At 43.1% G+C, this 18956-nt stretch overlaps 1 protein-coding gene across 2 annotated transcripts in view; it reads right to left on the bottom strand.

Moving 5' to 3' along the window:
• Nucleotides 1-18956, bottom strand: part of SPTBN1 (spectrin beta, non-erythrocytic 1) — a 124739-nt gene that overhangs the window by 12966 nt on the left and 92817 nt on the right. For both annotated transcript variants that reach the window (XM_069954333.1, XM_069954334.1), the window contains 18 exons: nucleotides 18372-18525; nucleotides 16696-17566; nucleotides 16477-16614; nucleotides 15635-16391; nucleotides 14217-14419; nucleotides 13418-13508; nucleotides 12359-12505; nucleotides 11193-11456; nucleotides 8114-8338; nucleotides 7914-8003; nucleotides 6660-6938; nucleotides 5143-5273; nucleotides 4653-4857; nucleotides 2685-3059; nucleotides 1961-2205; nucleotides 1233-1371; nucleotides 651-735; nucleotides 286-482 (listed from right to left, as the gene is read on the bottom strand). In XM_069954333.1, coding sequence (XP_069810434.1) covers nucleotides 286-482; nucleotides 651-735; nucleotides 1233-1371; nucleotides 1961-2205; nucleotides 2685-3059; nucleotides 4653-4857; nucleotides 5143-5273; nucleotides 6660-6938; nucleotides 7914-8003; nucleotides 8114-8338; nucleotides 11193-11456; nucleotides 12359-12505; nucleotides 13418-13508; nucleotides 14217-14419; nucleotides 15635-16391; nucleotides 16477-16614; nucleotides 16696-17566; nucleotides 18372-18525 — 4596 coding nt within the window. The remainder of the gene's footprint in view (nucleotides 1-285; nucleotides 483-650; nucleotides 736-1232; nucleotides 1372-1960; nucleotides 2206-2684; nucleotides 3060-4652; nucleotides 4858-5142; nucleotides 5274-6659; nucleotides 6939-7913; nucleotides 8004-8113; nucleotides 8339-11192; nucleotides 11457-12358; nucleotides 12506-13417; nucleotides 13509-14216; nucleotides 14420-15634; nucleotides 16392-16476; nucleotides 16615-16695; nucleotides 17567-18371; nucleotides 18526-18956) is intronic.

Here is an 18956-nt window from a genome sequence, read left to right as displayed (position 1 = left end):
GGGTTCACCTATTTTGTGTTTACTCTGTTTCTGGTTTGTGTATGTGTTTTTTAGGTAAACAGAGGTAGCATCCCACTGTGCAACTATTGAAGAGGTTAGATCCCTGATTATACTGCTTAAGTGGTCTGTAGGGTTTTTGACATGGAAATAAACTTCTGCACTGGGAGGGTCACCACTGCTCCTGAGCCACCTTGTGATCCTAGTTCAGCCTAACTGATAGTACAATACGAACTAACAGAGTGGTGTAGCCCTATAGTCCCGATGCTAAAGAACAGAGGTAAATACCGTAGTAAGTCTTTCCAAGGCTGAAAACCTCTCATCCCATGTGGCTGCAGATTTCTCGAATGCTTCATGCCTCTTGATGAGTTTTTCCACTTCATCTACGCTCTGGCCTATTTCACGACTTGACAGATATGGCTCCTGTCCCAATAACCAGGCCTCTGCAACACTGGCATCTCGGGAAAACTGGTGCACCTCCAAAACTGAAAGACAGGATTAACATCTAACATGCCGAAGACAAACTCATCATACAAGATATTATAGTCAATTCTTCTAGATGAGAACCAGTTGTACGGGAAAAGTTGATGAGGAGAAGAAACTTTCAATGAACTTTTACTGAACGGCTGCCAAGAGGTAATAAATCTACTTACTCAGTCTTAGCCATTCCCACCGGTCCTCCCACTTGTCAATCATCTCTTTCCTCTTCTCGGTCAGTTGCAGTAACTTTTCTTTTATCTGGTGTTAAACAAATCAATATGTAATAAATTATTCATATTAAAGGAACCAAATCATTGTCCCATGTGTCCTTCACTAACCAAGGAGGATCAATGTGACTGATGCCACAATACTAATGGGGAGTAGAGAAATCGTGTGCATTACACTGACCAAAATGGTCATACAATGTGGCTATGCAAAAATAGACTGCATAACATTGTATATTCACACACTATTAGGATGCTGTTTTACTGCTAGGGCCACAAAGTGATCCATCCAGATATAAAGATAAGCAGTCATTTTCATCTATATGTGTGCATTACATCCTCGGCTATACAAGGTGAAATGACACGATGTGAGCAGTTTTCTGCCTCTGAAGTCATATTACGCAGGGAAGTGCTTAGTACAGAAAGAACAGCAGCCAACACCTTGCTTCGCTAGGAGAGTTTGTCTTTGCTGCAACCAAGTACATGCAGATCTGCAATGCAGCTGGGCTATAAATTATCCTGGCTACTTACCTCTTCTGATGCATAGTGCTTTCTTGCCAAGAGAGACTTGCCAAGCTCAATGCATGTCGTAAAGCTGTCGTTCCTGGCATCAATCTCCGCTTTAATGCCTTGGTGATTATTCATTAGTAGTTCTACTGAAGAAACATCCCTGTAATGATAGTCGAGCAAGATAATCCATCATTCTAGTGCAGGATTAGCCCAGTTACTTCCCTGTAGACATAGGCTGGGCCTCATAAGTGCAAGTCTAGTGTTGGTTTCCTGGTCATTCTGAAAAGATCAGCAAGCGTCAGCTGCGTCTCCCCGAACTGATCTTTGCAGACCAGACAGAAGACCGATGCTGGACTCAAGGCCCTATTACACAAAACAATTATCGGTATTACTTGGCCAATTACCACCCGTCCAAGTCGATAATCGTTTGTGTAATAGGAAATGTTAAAAAGCCACAATCAGGTCTTTCAACATGTTAAATGATCTCAACCATTTCATCAACAGTCTGCTGTGCATTGTAACGTGTAATAGGAGCGTTGGCAGCAGACCGCCGCTGACTTCAATGGCCAGCCCAAACCATCTAAGCATTGTTTAGGCAGCCTCTCCTGGAGCTCTCTGATCGCTGTCTGTGCATGTAATAACACAGTTAAAAAGGGGGAAGAGAGCGCTGAACTGGTTAAATTTTAGGCCTGGGGTTATTGCAACATCATATTCTCACAATAAGCATCTTACTGGAAGAATAGTAGTACCTTGGCTTCTCTTGAGCTTCAATCTGGCGGATGACATCATCCATCCAAAGCATAAGGTCACGAACCATGCTAAAGAAGCGGAACTTATCACCCGTGTCCACCAATCTGAGCCGCCGTCCCTCACACGCATCCAGCAATGCCTTCCAAGCCTCCAGAACCTCACTCTCCCTCTTCTGGATATCATCCGCTTTATCTCCTGCATATGCCGCCTGCAGTCGTGTAGCGTCTTCTTGCAGTTGCCTCACCTAAAAGTCAAAGGAACAACCTTAATATTGGCCTGATCGTGTCCGTTTGATATTAAGAAAATCTACTTTTCCATTATAACAGTGTCCTGTAGCCCATAGGTTTTGAAGCTAAAGGATTGATATGATGGATTTCAGCAATATGAACTTCTAACAGGTGTCATTTGTGTCTGGATTTGTTTCTGCTGAAAGCTTTAATTTTTTTTTTAACCATAGTTGGAAACTGCTAACAAGCTCTAGAGGCCTGTCCATGCATTCTATGGGTCAGCCATTCATTTGAAGTACTACCTGAATGCATTAATAATGACTGGCCAGACACTGCATGAGAAGCCAGACCCACAGAGATCAGGGCAAGCTGCAATGCAGAGAGAGGCGTAATATCTTGAGGAGAAAGTAGAGGGGTTTACAGGGTGTAAACTCGGACCTGAATAAATCCACATACAACAATCGCAAAACGTTTTTTCACCGTTCCACCATCATACCTGTGTGCCCAAGGCCTGGATATCATGTTCAAAGGTCGTGTGCATCCTCTGTAGTGTCTCTACTGTGTTCTGGTCCCTACCAAGCTCCTCCGGAAGTTTCTTATGCTTATCTTGTATCCGACCAAAGATCTCTTTAGCATCGTGGTAGAATTTATGCAGTTCATATGAGGCAGCCAGTATCTGTGTTCTGGTATCAATCAGTTCGAGGAGGTCTGCCCAGGCCTCATTGAGACCATCCTTCCATTCTGCTATAGTAGCAGCATCGGAATGTCCTGAATTAATAAGGTCGTCAGCCATGTGATTGACAGTATCCACTCTTTCCTGCCCAATGTGGCCAGTGTCACGTGCAAACTCCCTGAACCTTTCCTGTAACATCTGCAAAGAAAAAGAAAATCTACAGGTTATACCCGGAATATTACACTAAAATGGAAGAGAATAATGAAATACATACTGCATAATGCTGCATTTATAGCAGTATGTGTAACAAAGCTGACCTGCTTATAACAGGTATAATTCTACGGCCACTATATGATAGAATATGCTTTCTTAATTGATTTTCCACTATCGGGTTACCCTTAGAATGACTGCAATGCAGACTAATTAGGTGTATGCTTGCTTAGTCATCACATATATTTATATATAATAATGATGAACATATATGGAGCAGTTTAAAGGGGTAGTCCATGTTTAGAAAAGAAAAGCATGGCTGTTTTTTTCCTAGCTCTTATTATCCACTGGTCGTCTGTGGTATAGCGGCTCCTTCCGTTTTATTGGAATGGAGCTAAATTCATTTCTGCGGGGGGGGGGGGGGGGGGGGGGGGGGGGGGGAATTTCCATGGTTTTCAACCCTTGGACAACCCCTTTAATCCACAACCATTTATAGGCCATGTGCAGACTTAGTAAGAGACCAGCCGTTCCATGACCCGGCCGGTCTCTGAAAAGATGATCCCGGCCGGATGATCTTTAGGGCCGCAGAGTTCTGATGTGGGCACATCCGTGCGACCCGCATCAGAACCTCCCACTGTACACTATGGAGCGAGCGGCCGGAGCCGCTCGCACCATAGTGTGCACTGACAGGGTTTTCTGCGGCCGCTATTCAATGAATAGCAGCTGTAGAAATAGCAGCTGTAGAAAGATGCCACGAGGGATCCCAGCTGGAGCGTATACTTGGTGTATACACTCCGGCCAGGATTCCCTCAGATGGCAGCACAACGCAAGTTCTGTGGGAGTCACAGAACTTGCGTTGTTTGAACATAGCCATATTCTGTGTAAAAATATCATGTCAACAAAATGTCTAATGTGGCCTGATGTAAGGGTGTGTTCACATGAGAGTTTGCACAACTATGTCGCCATCCTATCCAAATGGGATGCGATGGATCTGTGCATGGAGGGACACAGGCCACATTTACATTGTCAGGTACAGGGCCCAGCCGGTGACTATGTTCAGATAATGTTCTCAATATATACATGTTTATACACCCCAAAATGTTACATATTAAGTAGGGATGTTCCGAACAGAGTTCGGTTCGGGTTCGTACGAACCCGAACCCTCGGTAATGATTCCCGCTGTCTGCCCGCTCCGTGCAGCGGGCAGATCCAGCGGGAGGACCGCCTGAAAAACTGGGATACAGCCATAGCCATAGGTTGTATCCCAGTTTTCCAGGCGGTCCTCCCGCTGTATTCACCCGCTCCGCGGAGCGGGCAGACAGCGGGAATCTGATGCCGAACGTTCGGGTTCATATGAACCTGAACCTCGGAGGGTTTGGACCATCCCTAATGCTAAGACCTGAATTTAATCACAAGACTACATTCAGGTCATTAAAGTTCCCATTAATCCCATTAATCCCATTATGACATATCCATACAACGGAGAGGCAAATGGTGATGTGACCGTCCCTAAAGACAGGACCTCATCCCCAGCCAAAGGCTGTGCGGGGAGGATTATAGTAATGTATATAGATTACTTACTGTAACATGTTCATAGTCCTGACCCAACTCATGGGAACCTGCCACAACTTCCCTCTCCGCAATCCACTGCTCCAGATCATCAACTTCACGGTTGAGCTGGAACAGCCTGTGTCGCTCATCCAGTTTTCCTCTCCTCTCTTCAGACAAATCTTTCAGACCTGCATAAAGTTTATCCACTTGTGACTGACGCATGCTGATACGCTCACTGTATCCCAAACATGGGTGGGAAGACAAAAAATAAAAGGAACATTAACCACAGTAAAGAATTTCCTCAACAATGGCTGCATTATAAATCAGGGATGGGGAGCCTTCGGCCCTCCAGCGGTTGCAAAACTACAATTCCCATCATGCCTGGACAGCCGAAGCTAAAGCTTCGGCTGTCCAGGCATGATGGGAATTGTAGTTTTGCAACCGCTGGAGGGCCGAAGGCTCCCCATCCCTGTTATAAACCATGCTAGTCACCATCAGAACAGACAAGAATGGCGCTGACCTTTCCGGATGCCCATCTGCCACCAAAGCCCTGCTCGTCTTGGAAAGCTGGTGCACGGTCTCCGCATAATCCTCCACTGCCTGCTCCAGGATTTGGTGCTTCTTCAGCATCGACACAGCACTTTGCTCATCCTGCAAGTAAATGGCAGAGGTCAGCAGGAACATGATACGTACAGGGATGGTGGAAGGTTACTTCTCGAGTAATGAGGCCGCAATGCTCAGAAGGGAGCTCATAAACATAATGGAGCTCTCGTATTCTGAATCCAACTCCATGATACATCCCTGGGGTGTATCAGCTTACCTCATTCTTATTTTTACTACAGCATAAGATGCACAGAAGAAGCCAAGAGTATAGAAGGAAGAAAGATTTGATTTAACAAAGCATGACTTTCAGCTGATTTGGTCCATTACTGAAGCATCAAAAAGTATCAAGTATATCAGCGATTTATAGGATAAAAACATGTGTGATGTGTGTACCAACAAAATGAACATCACTTGGCATCTCTGTGTATACTTACCTATATAGGCATACACAGACTTATGGCATGATAACAATGTAACAACTTAATAAGTAGGTCATCACGGCCTTTATTTTTTTTGGTTAAGAATTTTTGGAGTGTTTTTAGGCACTGCCTATATTAAAATAATTATTTTGAAATATCGCAGCTTTCACATTGACCGCTGAGCCCTAAAATAACCTCTCGTTTTAGAATTATCCTTTTTATTCTTTTACAAAGAAAGGTGACACCAATATATGGAGAGCGCAGCAAGCATCAACCATTAGGCCATGTTCACACAACGTAAGTTCAGTATTAATCACAGCTGTTGTTGCTGGTTTTCAACAACGGCCGTGATTAATACTGAACTTACATTGTGCTGCAGGCTGGGGGAATCCCGGCCAGAGTGTATACACATACAGGGAGATTTATCAAACAAGGTATAAAGTGAAACTGGCTCAGTTGCCCCTAGCAACCAATCAGATTCCACCTTTCATTTTCCAAAGAGTCTGTGAGGAATGAAAGGTGGAATCTGATTGGTTGCTGGGGGCAACTGAGCCAGTTTCACTTTACACCAGGTTTGATAAATCTCCCCCATAGTATACACTTCGGCTGGGATAGCTAGCGGCCATGCAAAAAACTGACATGTCAGTTGTGTGCAGCAGGGGACTCACACAGGTGAGCCCGCATCTGAATTCAGCAGAAGTGAAGATCATCCAGCTGGTACGATCTTCTCTGACACCGGCCTTTCTGTGACCCGGCCGGGTCACAGAATGGCCGGTGTCTTTCACCATGTGAACATGGCCTTATAATAGGTGAGGGTCAGAGCTCACCTCCTCCCTGTCCCTGCACAGGTCATAGAGCATGCTCAGAATGCTTTCCCATAGAGGTCACTGAATCAACTCCAGACTATAGGTTTTTATGGTTAGTGGTTAATTTGAGAACTGTAAGGTTTCAGGAACATTAAGACATGTAAAACGTAAAAAAAAAAATTTAAAAGGTTTAATGTAATCTTAGTCACCTTTGCCTTCTCCTCAGACATCATGTAAAGCTCTTGCTCGCTCATCCAGGCCTCTGCCTCCGCAGCATCGAAGTAGTACTGCTGAGCCTTGTGCGCCTCCTCCAGCCGCCTATGTCTCTTCTCAGTTTCCTCAATGAGCTGGTTCCATAGAGCTTGAAGATCTGCGAGCCGCTGCCTGATCGGCTCAGCATTGAGGTTGGCATCTTTCAGAATCTTATCGCTCCTTTCAAAGATATCTTCATAGCGATACTGGTGGCCTTGGATCTCTTTCTGAAGAGTCTGGGTAAAACATACATTAACAAAAAATTATAAATCACAAAATAAACTCTTCAGAAATGGAGCATGGGAGGAAGCCCAGGGAGAACTACAATTCCCATCATGCTAAAGCTTTGGCTGTCCAGGCACGATGAGAATTGTAGTTTTGCAACAGCTGGAAGGCCGAAGGTTCTACCTCCCTGATCTAGTTACTTATTCCTCTCGATTTATTTATTTATTTTTTTTTTAAAAAAAAAAGGGAAAAAGGAAAATCCACTTTTCTGGAGTCACAATGAACAGTAATGAAAACAGCTCCTCATCTCCGACACTCTTACTATTGTTTATAACAGGGTGGAGTTGCTATTTCAGCAAGGAAGGAAGTGACGCCAATAGCATTCCACAGCGTGAAGGAGGAGATGCTGTATTCTAGTGGTTTGCGATTTACAGAATTAAAAGGTCCCAATAGACTTTAATAGAAAGTTGGCAGATGCTGCAGTTTTCAGCAGGACTGGCTGACAGTCTAATGAGTGGAGGGCCTCCCGATCCTAGAAAAAAAAGTTCCTCTCAAGATTATATTTAAAAAAAATATATATATTGAATAATAGGGCGAATTTACGGTACTAGCAAAGTGAATGGATTACAGTTTTCCGGAAGTGGATCCGGCTTTTCCAGATACCTAGAGCAGAGTTCAAAAGAAGCAGGCTGACAAGCCGACAGCTAAACGTAGTGAAGTGCTTCTCTTTGCTAGTACTGTAAACTTGCTCACCCCTATTTAATAACTTGAGAAGTTTTTGTTGTACATGAAAGTAAAAAGAAAATAAAAATAACAAAATAATAAAAAAAATGATATATATATATATATTTTTTTTTTATTTATTATTTTTTTTTTTTACACATTATATATTTTTGGTAAGCCAGCATTACACTGGAAAAAGATATTTTTGGACGTTCACTTTAGTAACCACAAGTTAGTATCCCGCCAGCTTCCGGCCTACAGACCTGGTTCTTCTTTATCAGCAGCTGCACGGTCTGGAGGTTGTGTCCGTGGTCAGTCGATGTTGCAACAGGCATTCTCTCTTCAACCCAAAGCTGAAAATACATTAAACCACGATACATTAAACCGCAGATTCCCAGCGACAGGAACAAATCTTCTGGATTACAGTTTTAGACATCTACTCATAGTGTTTCCATCCACTTACAATCTCATCCTCCACGTCTCGGTTGAACTGATGGATCTCCTTAGAGGCCATGAGATACATTTTCCGCTCATTCAAGGGGGCAAGCAGCTGGACAAATCTCTGCTCTACCACAATGCGCTTGCTGTCCACCTCATCCGTGCTCTTTCCTTCCTGGCTGAGGACTTCTGCTTGGCTCTGAAGTTCTTCCACCTCCTTCTTACGGACCTCCATCTGATTTTCTAGCATCTAACAAAGAATTACAAAAAACATATATGGCGGTCAGTATTTATTGGCGGCGTGTAATGCTCCTATATCTAGATTGGTACAAAAATGTAATAAAAAAGGCGGTTATACATTTTCAACAACTGTTGACCGTTCTCTCTCCAGACCTCCCCATACACACAGTATGGCACGGCCGATATTTGTGTTTCCTATGGCGAGGGAAGATATAACTGCAGTGAGACAACTTTGGTGCTGGCTTTTCCCTCCAAGAACAACAAGAGCAACATGCTTCCTTTTACCCACTGACATCTGTTGGCGTAGAGTCACTTTAGATAACTGACTGAACCCTTTGGCAATGGTTCACCTTTAGGGTGATCAAAGCTGCCAATTTCAGTGGGCATGGCCATCTACCTTATGGCTATGGTTCCTAATATCCCAGAGGAGGCTTTCCTGGATAAACTATCCTTTGTGAACACATGGGAATCAGCACTGTATCCGGCCATAATATATCTTCCATATGCCATTTTTTAGCAGATTTCTGCTCTGCAAGTTGACTTTTAGCTGTCTCTTCGTGCCCCTCTTCCTCCCCCTCCATAGACTTGTACCTAGCTTAAAGATCACATTACAAGTCATAACCAGCATGGCTAGGCGGATTTTGAGAGTGAATGACAGTTTAGCAGGAAGGGTGGAGAGGGCAGATGCTGATAACAGAAGGAAGCATTTTTGTCTGATAAGATACATTACAAAGTTTCTGATGAGCATCGATCAATGCAAGGTTTGCTGAAACAACAGTGCCTATTTAAAGCTTTTTCAGTAAGATGTGTGCTGGAGTCTGAGCTAACTATAACACTGTGCCCTGGGAAACAGAGCCAAAAAACAAGGGGGGGAGAATAAAATCTGTGTTAATTCCTTATTTCGAGCATACTGTAGTCTCTCAGGGTCTCAAATTCTTTTAATATCTGACATTTCAAAGATCACATTCCGCCATAACAATAAATGTGCACACAGAAGCTGTTTAGAGCATGCGACGGGTAGGGGCTGTGGAGGAGCTCCGAGCTGTTTACACATTCCCTCCTTTGTTCTGGGCTTTCTGGCTCTTATAAACGGCTTATGAACTAATGTATAAAGTCACTTTACTCACTCCTGGGGCTTTATACAGATTTATCATTGAGCCTATAAAAAGGATTTCGAAAAGCGTGTAAAAAAAAAAATGTGGTGTGGAATCTGAGCAGGTTACTATAATCTCCACCCGCACCCTGCGGTATGTGTCATGTCAGGATGGCTGGGCGATCGGGTGGTCAGCTATTCTCACATAAGAAGGATTTCAACACTGCAAAGCAGAAGCTATTTAATATATTGATGGAATCTTATTTCTCCCCGAAAAATTAATTTTTAAAAATGAATAAAAAATAAAAGGTCTGGTTTCCTTTAAAGGCCTACTCCTTGAAGGAAAAAAATAGGTTTTAAAAGGATAAAGACAGTTTGCACTGATTTTTTTTTTGTTTCCTGAAAGCAAAATCAAGCAACTTTCTAAATATTCTTCAGTGAAACTTTCCTAATATTTAACTGCTAATCAGACAAAATAAGATAAATCCATTAGATGGACTTTCTGTTAGAAAAAGCAGCAGGAAAGGGAGAGAGTTACACAACAGCTTAAAGAGTGAACAGGGGTGAGAGAAACCTTGGAGGACAGCTCACACAAACTTTAGATAAGGAAGATCAAATACAAGGCAGTCTGCAAAGGTAGAATGATACAGTCCATGTACAAGTATAGAGAAATAGAGTATAGAACACTGTAGAGGATAAAGAAGAAAAAGCAAGCAACATTTTTTTGACTATGGGGAAAATGTTTTTGCACTGTAATAAATAGAGTATAAAGCAAGTATAGTGAATGTGTCACACTGCATAGGGTCTGGACTGCTGGGTCTCCTGCAAGAGTTGGAAGCATGCGCTACTCCACTTAAAACACTCAAAACCCTGCCGTAGATGCAATAGGTGGTCACGCCTGTCTGAGATCCGAGATATATTTAAACTCTGTATACCCCTTTAGGATTGGAGGCAATATCCCATATAGCTGGCACCAATACTACAACTGCCTAGATTTACAATGACCAACTATAATCTGTAATGGAATTAATTTGTTGTTACAATCCTGAGCATTCTTCTTTTAACAGAAGAATGAATAGAGAAAATACTGTTTTAATATTTCGAAGGAACATTACCATCATAATTATATATTCTAAAATATCCACTTAAAAAAAAAATAAAATAAAGCCGCCCACCCTCACTCAATCTTCCTTCAATTACAGCGAGCGCACAGGATGTTCTGTGTTAGAGAAAGAAAAGGTCACCCAACCAGACACAGTTTCTGCATTCACTCATTTCCCCGACTCCTGTGTGCCATTGTAATATGAACGCTTACAAACCTTCACAGGCTGGAAGCAGATTATATTGCGTACAACGGTTACTTATCTTGTTCATAGTTTTGGTCCCGATGCTATTCCCTGGAGCCCCCTGCTGACAAAATGAATGCACTGCTAATCCTAGCCCATAAGCTTTATTGTTCTGGCTTTATAAAGGTGAACTGTACTGTGTGCCCACAGCCATTCTGATAGTCTAACGTAAACCATAGGTTAGTGTTATTTTTTAATAGATTTTTAAAAATAAGTAAATTACAAATCTATATAACTTTCTGAAAACAGTTGATCTGAATGAACTTTTTGCCATTTTTGCCAATCTTTTGCTAAAGTTCCCCTTCAAATTAGCCATTGCGCCTAATATAGAAAGGCAACTCCGCATCAGTCCATCATAAAAGGATCTCTGTAACAAATGTGCCTTTTTTTGTATTTTTAGAAGTCCCCGCCAGCCCCATGCTAACCTGCTGCTTCTTCAGGAGGATATTGACACTGGTAAGATCCTTTCCATAATCATCAGACTGAATCTGACTCTCCAAACCATGGAGAAACTTGTCCAAATCCGCACAGCTCTGGGTAAAAAGTTCAGCTTTGTTGGCATCAAAAAGTCTTTGGGCCTTTGTCTGTGTAGTGGATTCAAGTTCTTCCCACATCGAATTCAAGGCTGTCATCTTCTCCCTCACCACGGCTTCAAGTTCTGGCTTCTCTGCAATAAGCTGGTTTCCTTCCTGAGAAACGGTAAGAAATTCACAGAAAACCATTCAGTGACATAGAATTAAAGCAGAGGATAATGTGGGGAGTGGTGGCACTATGCCAGTGGTACCATAGACTTTAATAGACCAAAGGTTATCTACTAGCAACTAGTTTTAGTCAGTTTATTTATTTTTTTAATGGGTACTGTCACTCGTCCTAGAGACATGTCAAAATATATGATTTACCAGGGTCTGGTTTTTCTAGGTCAGGGGTCGGGAACCCTGGCTCTCCAGCTGGTGCCTGGTCCAGTGAAAAATGCTTTTTTTTGTTTGGTTTGTGCCACCTGGGCGGGGAATCCTCACCGCTGTGCCACTTTGCCCCCCCCCCCCCGTAACGTCATCAGTGTCTCGGCCCACTCCCTCGGCAGCCATTGGAATGGGCTGGCCTAGAGGTCTACGCCCGTCCCCTTGGCAGACATTGGAAAGGGCCAACCTAGAGGGGTGGGGCCTAGACCAATGGTCGCCAAGGGAGCGGGGTCCTAGATACCAATGATGTCACGGAGGGACAAGGCCTACGGTGCTCAGGTGGGCGTGGCAAAGTGGCACAGCGGTCGTGAGGCTCCACCCAGGCAGCACAATCTAACGATCTAACTGGATCAAGCACCAAGAAATCTATTTTAAAGCAAGGTATGAAAACTGCAGAATTTAGGCTTTGAAGCTGTGTTGCGAAGTCCTCATACAGGGGGTGACAGTATCACTAAGTTGTCTACACACCTTCAATAATTGTCAGCCAAATGAGTGTTCAGCTGAATGTTTCTCACCCATCTTTCCTTTTCTGCATGGCTGGATTTACCATCTTAGGAACAGAGGTCAATGGAGTAGGTTTGAAGCCATTTAAAGAGATTTGATAAGCATATGTGAAGGTTTAGGTGTATTACCTGTTTGATTTTGTCAAGCCATTCTTTGTTAGAAGCCAGTTCTGCCATAAAAGCTTGGTGCTTCAGCCATTTACTATGTAGGTTTCTGGCCTCGTCATACGACATATCTCGGGCGGTGAGCATTTTCTCATTAATCCATAGGGACAGCTGGAAGACAAGGAAAGTGTAATTTTTCATACGATATACGCAATGCTAGAAATGGAGAAGGATCCAATCTGCGGCCTGTACATCTGGAACATATCACAAGTGCAAATAAACTAAAACAGATGGAATTCTCCTAATACGCTGGAAGACTGATGTTGGATCCAATAGATGACGCATCCATCTTGAATCAGCCTGATTCTCTAAGGGGCTGATGGTTATGGTCTTTTTGCTACAATTTAACTCCAGGTTAACATAATGGGGGAGATGTATCAAACATGGTGTAAAGTGAAACTGGCTCAGTTGCCCCTAGCAACCAATCAGATTCCACCTTTCATTCCTCACAGATTTTTGAAAAATGAAAGGTGGAATCTGATTGGTTGCTAGGGGCAACTGCGCCAGTTTCACTTTACACCATGTTTGATACATCTCTCCGACTATGTTTAAAAAAAATAAAAAAAAGGGGGTCAACTAAATGCAAGGACTTGGCTCCTAATAATATGCACCTCCATTAGTTCGAGGGATTCGCATTATCTCCCTTTCTCCACAATTCTAGAGCAGAGCTCATAAATAAATAGATGGCTTCTCAGAGACACCATACATCATTGATGCCAAATAAATGTACGCACAGACCCAGGGCACCCAATCACAATGTAATGTTAGTCAAGCAGTGGGGTGCACACTAAGGTATTACTCTAGAACTGGACAAAATTCATGTTGGCGAGTAAGGAGTGTCTGTGGCGGGGATCGCTGAACTATTATAATAGTTCAACCATTAATAAGACACCCGTCACACACACATCTGTATTGCAGCAAGATTTCCTTGGTAGCATCACAAGTAAAGGAGCTATATATGACCCTGGATCGGTGCGGTTCAGCACCTGCACTTGTGTTAAGTAGATGTAAGATATAAGGTACCTCTTGGCAATCCTGCAGAAACTTCTGCATCTCTCGGTTGTCCTTCAGCCGTGTCAAGAGGTCGTTTGCCGCTTCTCTATTTCTCTTATGTCTTAAATGCAAACCCAAAAAAGATGCATTAAAATACAAAAGTGCAGGAGAGCGGTCATCTTAAAGAGGTATTTCCAACACCTAAAGTGCTCTCTTATCTACACAACCCGGGGTAAGAGGCTGATCAGCGTGTATCTGACCCTACTGATCAAGAGAACTGAGGAAATGAAGTGGCAGAACTATCCCCTATCTCACTCCCGGAACCCCCATGTTTTCTGAGAATGGATTATTGCCTTTAGAATGGAGCAGCAGAGCACATACATGCGGACCAGCAATTCATTCACTCTCTATAGGGCTGAACATACCTAAGTGGTCAGACCGCCACCAAGCAGCTTCTTATTCCCCTATCTATAGGAGTTCGGAATACCCCTTTAACCCTAACACAGATTATTTAATCCCCCAATCTAATATATTGCATCAAATGTGTTTACACTGGTGACTACTGATAATACTATTTCTTGAAGGGGTAATTCAGGATTAGAAAAAGCACAACACTTTCTTGCAAAAACATCACACCAGTCTTCAGGTTGTGTACCATTCATATCCATTCACTTTAATGGAACTAAGCTGCAAAACCACACCCAAAATGAGGACATGAGCGGTGCGGTTTCTGGAAGGCCCTTGTCTTGCGGATTTGCTGTGGACTGCAGTGACTGGGGTACGAGGCAGCAGCATGTACTATCAATAATAAACTAAAGGACGTTCGTACCTGCTGTCAATGCTTTCAACCTTCTCTTCAATCTTATCGGAGTTTATGTTGCCATCATTGACCAGTCTCCTTCCAGTGTCTACAACTGCATTGATTTTCTCTTCACTGGCATCCATGGTGGTCATGAAGTCTTCCTGTTTCTTGATGGCAGCTTCAGCAGCTTCCAGGTTATTTGGCATCTCAGTGTGGGCCAAGACATATTCCTATATTGAAGAGAGTAAATGAACACAGATTCATGGGGCGCTATCCTAATATTCTCTTGTTCATTCTTTAGTAAACTGGCTGTTCTATAACTTGTATATGGAATCTTTCACCAGGTTTTCCCCTTTGCACACAATCCCTAAATTTCAGTTTACCCTGAGCTAGTCGGTGGAGCCTAACCTGTATACGGAATCCCATACACTGCACACACAGAACAGGGGTTCCTTCTCTTCATAGAACACCCTAAGAAAGAGCAGCACAGTGACTACTCCTAGTATGTAAGCATTAAAAAAAACAAATGTCTGCTCTCTACTGTAATTTGCCCCCTATGTGCTGTGTCTGGTACTCCATTTACTTGAATGGGGCTGAGCTACAATATTGGGGTACAATATCCAAGAATTTAAAAAAAAAAGCATGTTCTTCTATCCTTACACAACCTCCTAAAATGTTAACAGATAAGTTAAAGGGTAACTATCACTTAAACTTTTGACATGTAATAGCAACTTGTTTGTTTGAGGTTTGTATTGTTTGGGGTCCAGGTGCTGAGACCCCCGCTGATCGCTAGAACAAAGAGAAGGGCTTAGCAGCGTGCGCTCAGCCACTTCATCTCTGCTCTCACTGCTAATGTAGCAGAGGACAGAATTATAATGGAATCTATGGAACTTCCAGCAAACAGAGTCTACAGGAAGTGCCATAGGCTCCACTAGAATTCCATCCACTGCTACTTTACAAGTGAGAGCAGAGACTGCCCCTTCATTCTAGCAGGGGTCTCAGCACCCAGACCCCCACCAATACAAACCTCTGGCATGTTGCTATGACACGTCAGAAGTTTGTGTAAATGATAGGCACACTTTAAATGATAAAACTTGATGGACCAGATATGTCAACCTAAGGACCAATAAAGGATATTATTACAAAACTAAGCATGTAACCGGCTAAATCAGAAACTGATATATGGTTCTTAATTGAAGTTCTTATGATGCATTTACATGCCTAGGGTCACAGTGCCATGTGGCTGTGCCATGAATTCCCACTTTTTACTAGTGTTTAGAGGTGGTACAACCACAGAATTTACCCGTAAAAGTCATGTTGTCAATAAGGATGTCAAAAATCATGGGCAGCGGGTGGTAACACACTACCATTAGGTGTCTGGGCAATGTCCGGAACTGAAACAGTGATTAGAAGGAATGGGGCACTAATGTAATGTCTTTACATACCTGGTTATTAAGGAAAGCTTCTGCCTGCTTGGTATCTCTTAGGAAGAGTTGGTAGGCATGGGACTGGCTTAGGAGGTTCTGTCTGTTCTCCCACATTTTGTGAAGCTCATTCCATCCAGTATCGAGAGCCTGGAGACGTTGGCGCAAGAACATGTACTGTGCATCCGTCTGTCCTTGCGTCACCATTTCACCCATGTCTCTCATCTTCTGGTAATCTTCCTCATAGTTGTTAATTTCATTCTTGATATTCTCATGTTGAGTGAGTAACTTTTCTGCCTCGGCTAAGGTGTTTGGCATGTCTTCTGAGGCAATGGCTGTCTGGGTCCTTGATAACCAGGACTGGAAGTCATCTAAGTCACGCAGGAATTGCTGGAGCTTGCTGGCTTCACCAAGAGATTCTTCTCTGTTCTTCAATGTGGTTTTCATCTCTTCCCAAACTTCATTTATTTCTGCAAGTCTATTCATGATAGCCTGAGCCTGATCTGGGTGCTCGGCTTCCAGTTTCTCAGCTTCCTTCTGGAGATCAGTCAATTTGGCCTCAATAGCAGCTAAGTCCCGTTCCATGCCTGTCAGCTTTCTCTGGAGAGCCATAACTCCGGCCAGGTCATTGCCCAGCTCCTGAGTGGACTCAATGACTTTGGTCTTTTCCCTGATCCACGACTTGGTCTCATTGCACTCAAGGTGATAATTTTGTATACTAAGGGCTGAACTGAGGGCATCTTTTGTTCGATCCACCAATTCTCTGAACTGACTCCACCTAATAAAAAAAATAAAAGAAAATGTGAACACGCCATATGAAAAAATTATAAAAGCCGCCTTCTGTAGCCGGCTCACATACTCACCTGGTGTTCAGCTTGTCTTGCTGTGCTTTGATTTCTTTCTCACTTGGATGTCCACTGTGAATCAGCTGGCGGGCAATCTGGTTGACTACAGCGACCCGGGAGGCTTGGTTATTCATCTCCGGCTCCAAGCTCTCGAATCTAAAATCCCAACCAAATGCTCATAAATATCAGATACATCAGACAGAATATGTATACCAACAAGGAGGAAAGGATGCCTACCTGTGCTGAATAACCTCCAGATCTTCTAGTTTCTCTGGTATTTGCATATTGTTCAGCCACTGCTCCTTTTCAACAATCCAAAGCTCACAGGCATCGGCTTCACTAAACATCTTATAGAGAGTAAGGGCATCCTGAAGGGCCTGTTTCCGAAGCCTTGCCAGCTCGGCCAGTTCCTTGTATCTCTCCTCTATTCCAGACAACCTGCTCTGTACTTCTGTCATCTCAAACTGGTCCTCAGGCAGGGCGGCTGCTTGCTCGTGTAGTGCATCGATAGTAGATCTGTAACTTCCAATCTCCTCCGCTACATCTTTGTGTTTCTTTACTAGAGACTGTGTAGAGAATTCATCGTGTCCAACATCATTACTAGACACAATCTTCAAGATGTCCAGCATCCATGCATCAATGTCATCAGCATCTGCCTGGAACTGATGGAAACTGGATGTTTCTTGCAGACGTTTCTTCCTGATAGCAGACAGGTTTTCGAGGTTAGCCCACTGCTCCTGGATATCTTTTATTCTCTCTCTTATCTTCTCAGATCCAAAGTGCTCCTCAGCGATCATCTCCTCACCTTCCTTGATGGTCTGCAGCAAGTGACCACTCCGTCCACTCATCTCATCTTCAAATGCTTTATGTTTGCAAAGCAGACGGACAACGCTGGTCAGATCCTTTCCATAGTCATCAGAAGACAAGATCTGCTCCTTTTCTCTTATCCATCCCTCCTCTTCTGCCATTTCCCAGAAAAACTTCCAAAGACGCCTAGACTCTTCCAAACGTGCTCTTCTTTCGGCTGCCAGCTGACACAGCTCTTGGTAGCAAAACTCCATGTGAGCCACACGATCCCGGATGACTTGTGGATCACAGGGCTTATAACCTAAAAAAAAAACAATACATTTATTGTGTTTTTTTCGTTTCCTGACTATTTTTAACCTTATCAGGTTGGGAGTAAAGAGACTGCGCAAACTGACATAAGGGCCAAAGGACCCTTAAACAGCTGATTGGTGGGGGTTCCAGAGATCTAATATTAATGGTCTATCCAAAGGATAAGCCATATTTTTTAAGCCTAGATTACCCCATTAAAACGGTGATTCCCAAATCCTAAACTTTTGTTTTTTATTAGCAAGATTTCTTTTATTTTGAAGTTTGACCCCTTGGTGTTCATGTAGTGTGGACAGCGGTTGCCTAGGTTCCCACCTAACGGGAGGCCAGCCTGCGGCACACTTGGGAGAGGTAAGTACAGAGATGCCGAGCTGATTAACCGATGCAAAGTTTAATCCTCTGCAAATGGGACAACCCCTTTAAGTATGAGAGTATAACACTTCAAATGGAAAATTAAAGGAAAGGAGGAACCTGGTAGAAAAAAACCCTCATCTTTATATACAATGACCTTCCAACAACATCAGGGATGCAGCAAACAAATCCCTATCTGTGCGTATAGTGTTCCTACCCTGCCTAATCTTATCCTCCAACAATATAGCAAGGCCCCTCTAAACCATATCACTCTCTAAAAAAATGACATGGCTCTGCTCATTATGTGCCGGTATATAAAGCAAAGCTGACGAGAGCCATGAAAAACATACTATTAACAAATTCCTACAAAGAGCACTGACAGCTACTGGACAGTTGTATAGGTTTACAGCTATTCATTTGACAAAAGGTTACAAGACTGTGTTCTTTACCTTCTCCTCCTGTGGCAAATCTCTGTGCCGATGCATTAACCCCTCGTACTCTCTCTGCTTGAATGGAAATGTCTGCTTCCACCAATGCATGTTTCTGTAACAGGTCCTCAACCCCCAACAAATGTTTTCCATAATCCTGAGACAACAGTAACACCTGCAAAAAGATGAAGAGAGTGTCAACGAGTTTTGACAGCAAAGTGAACATTTAGTTCAGAGATTTATGATTCAGGCATATTAATGCAGAGCCAAGGGGACTGGCAATATATTTAGAAAATACTGTCACCATCTGCTCTTATGGGACATGGACACAATCTATGTAAAAAGTTTAAAAGAAAGTGGTGCAACATTATTCCGTTTTGATACCAGAGGTAATGTTTCTCTTAACTAGGGCGTCATGAAAACATATGAATACTTATAGACCACTTGGAGGTAGCTTTTCCTTCAAGTAGACTCTAAGAACATGACTGTGAATCTAAGCCAAGCCAGTTTACTCTCCAGTAGGACAGTTTATCCATCTGCAGACAGCTGTTCCAGGGTTACAGCCCCTTGTCAGGGTCCTGGGTGGCACTGGCGGCACATTTTATT

This window comes from Dendropsophus ebraccatus, chromosome 15 (genome assembly GCF_027789765.1).
Source record: "Dendropsophus ebraccatus isolate aDenEbr1 chromosome 15, aDenEbr1.pat, whole genome shotgun sequence".
In the NCBI taxonomy this organism is placed as follows: domain Eukaryota; kingdom Metazoa; phylum Chordata; class Amphibia; order Anura; family Hylidae; genus Dendropsophus; species Dendropsophus ebraccatus.
This window is presented reverse-complemented; position numbering and strand designations above follow the sequence as displayed.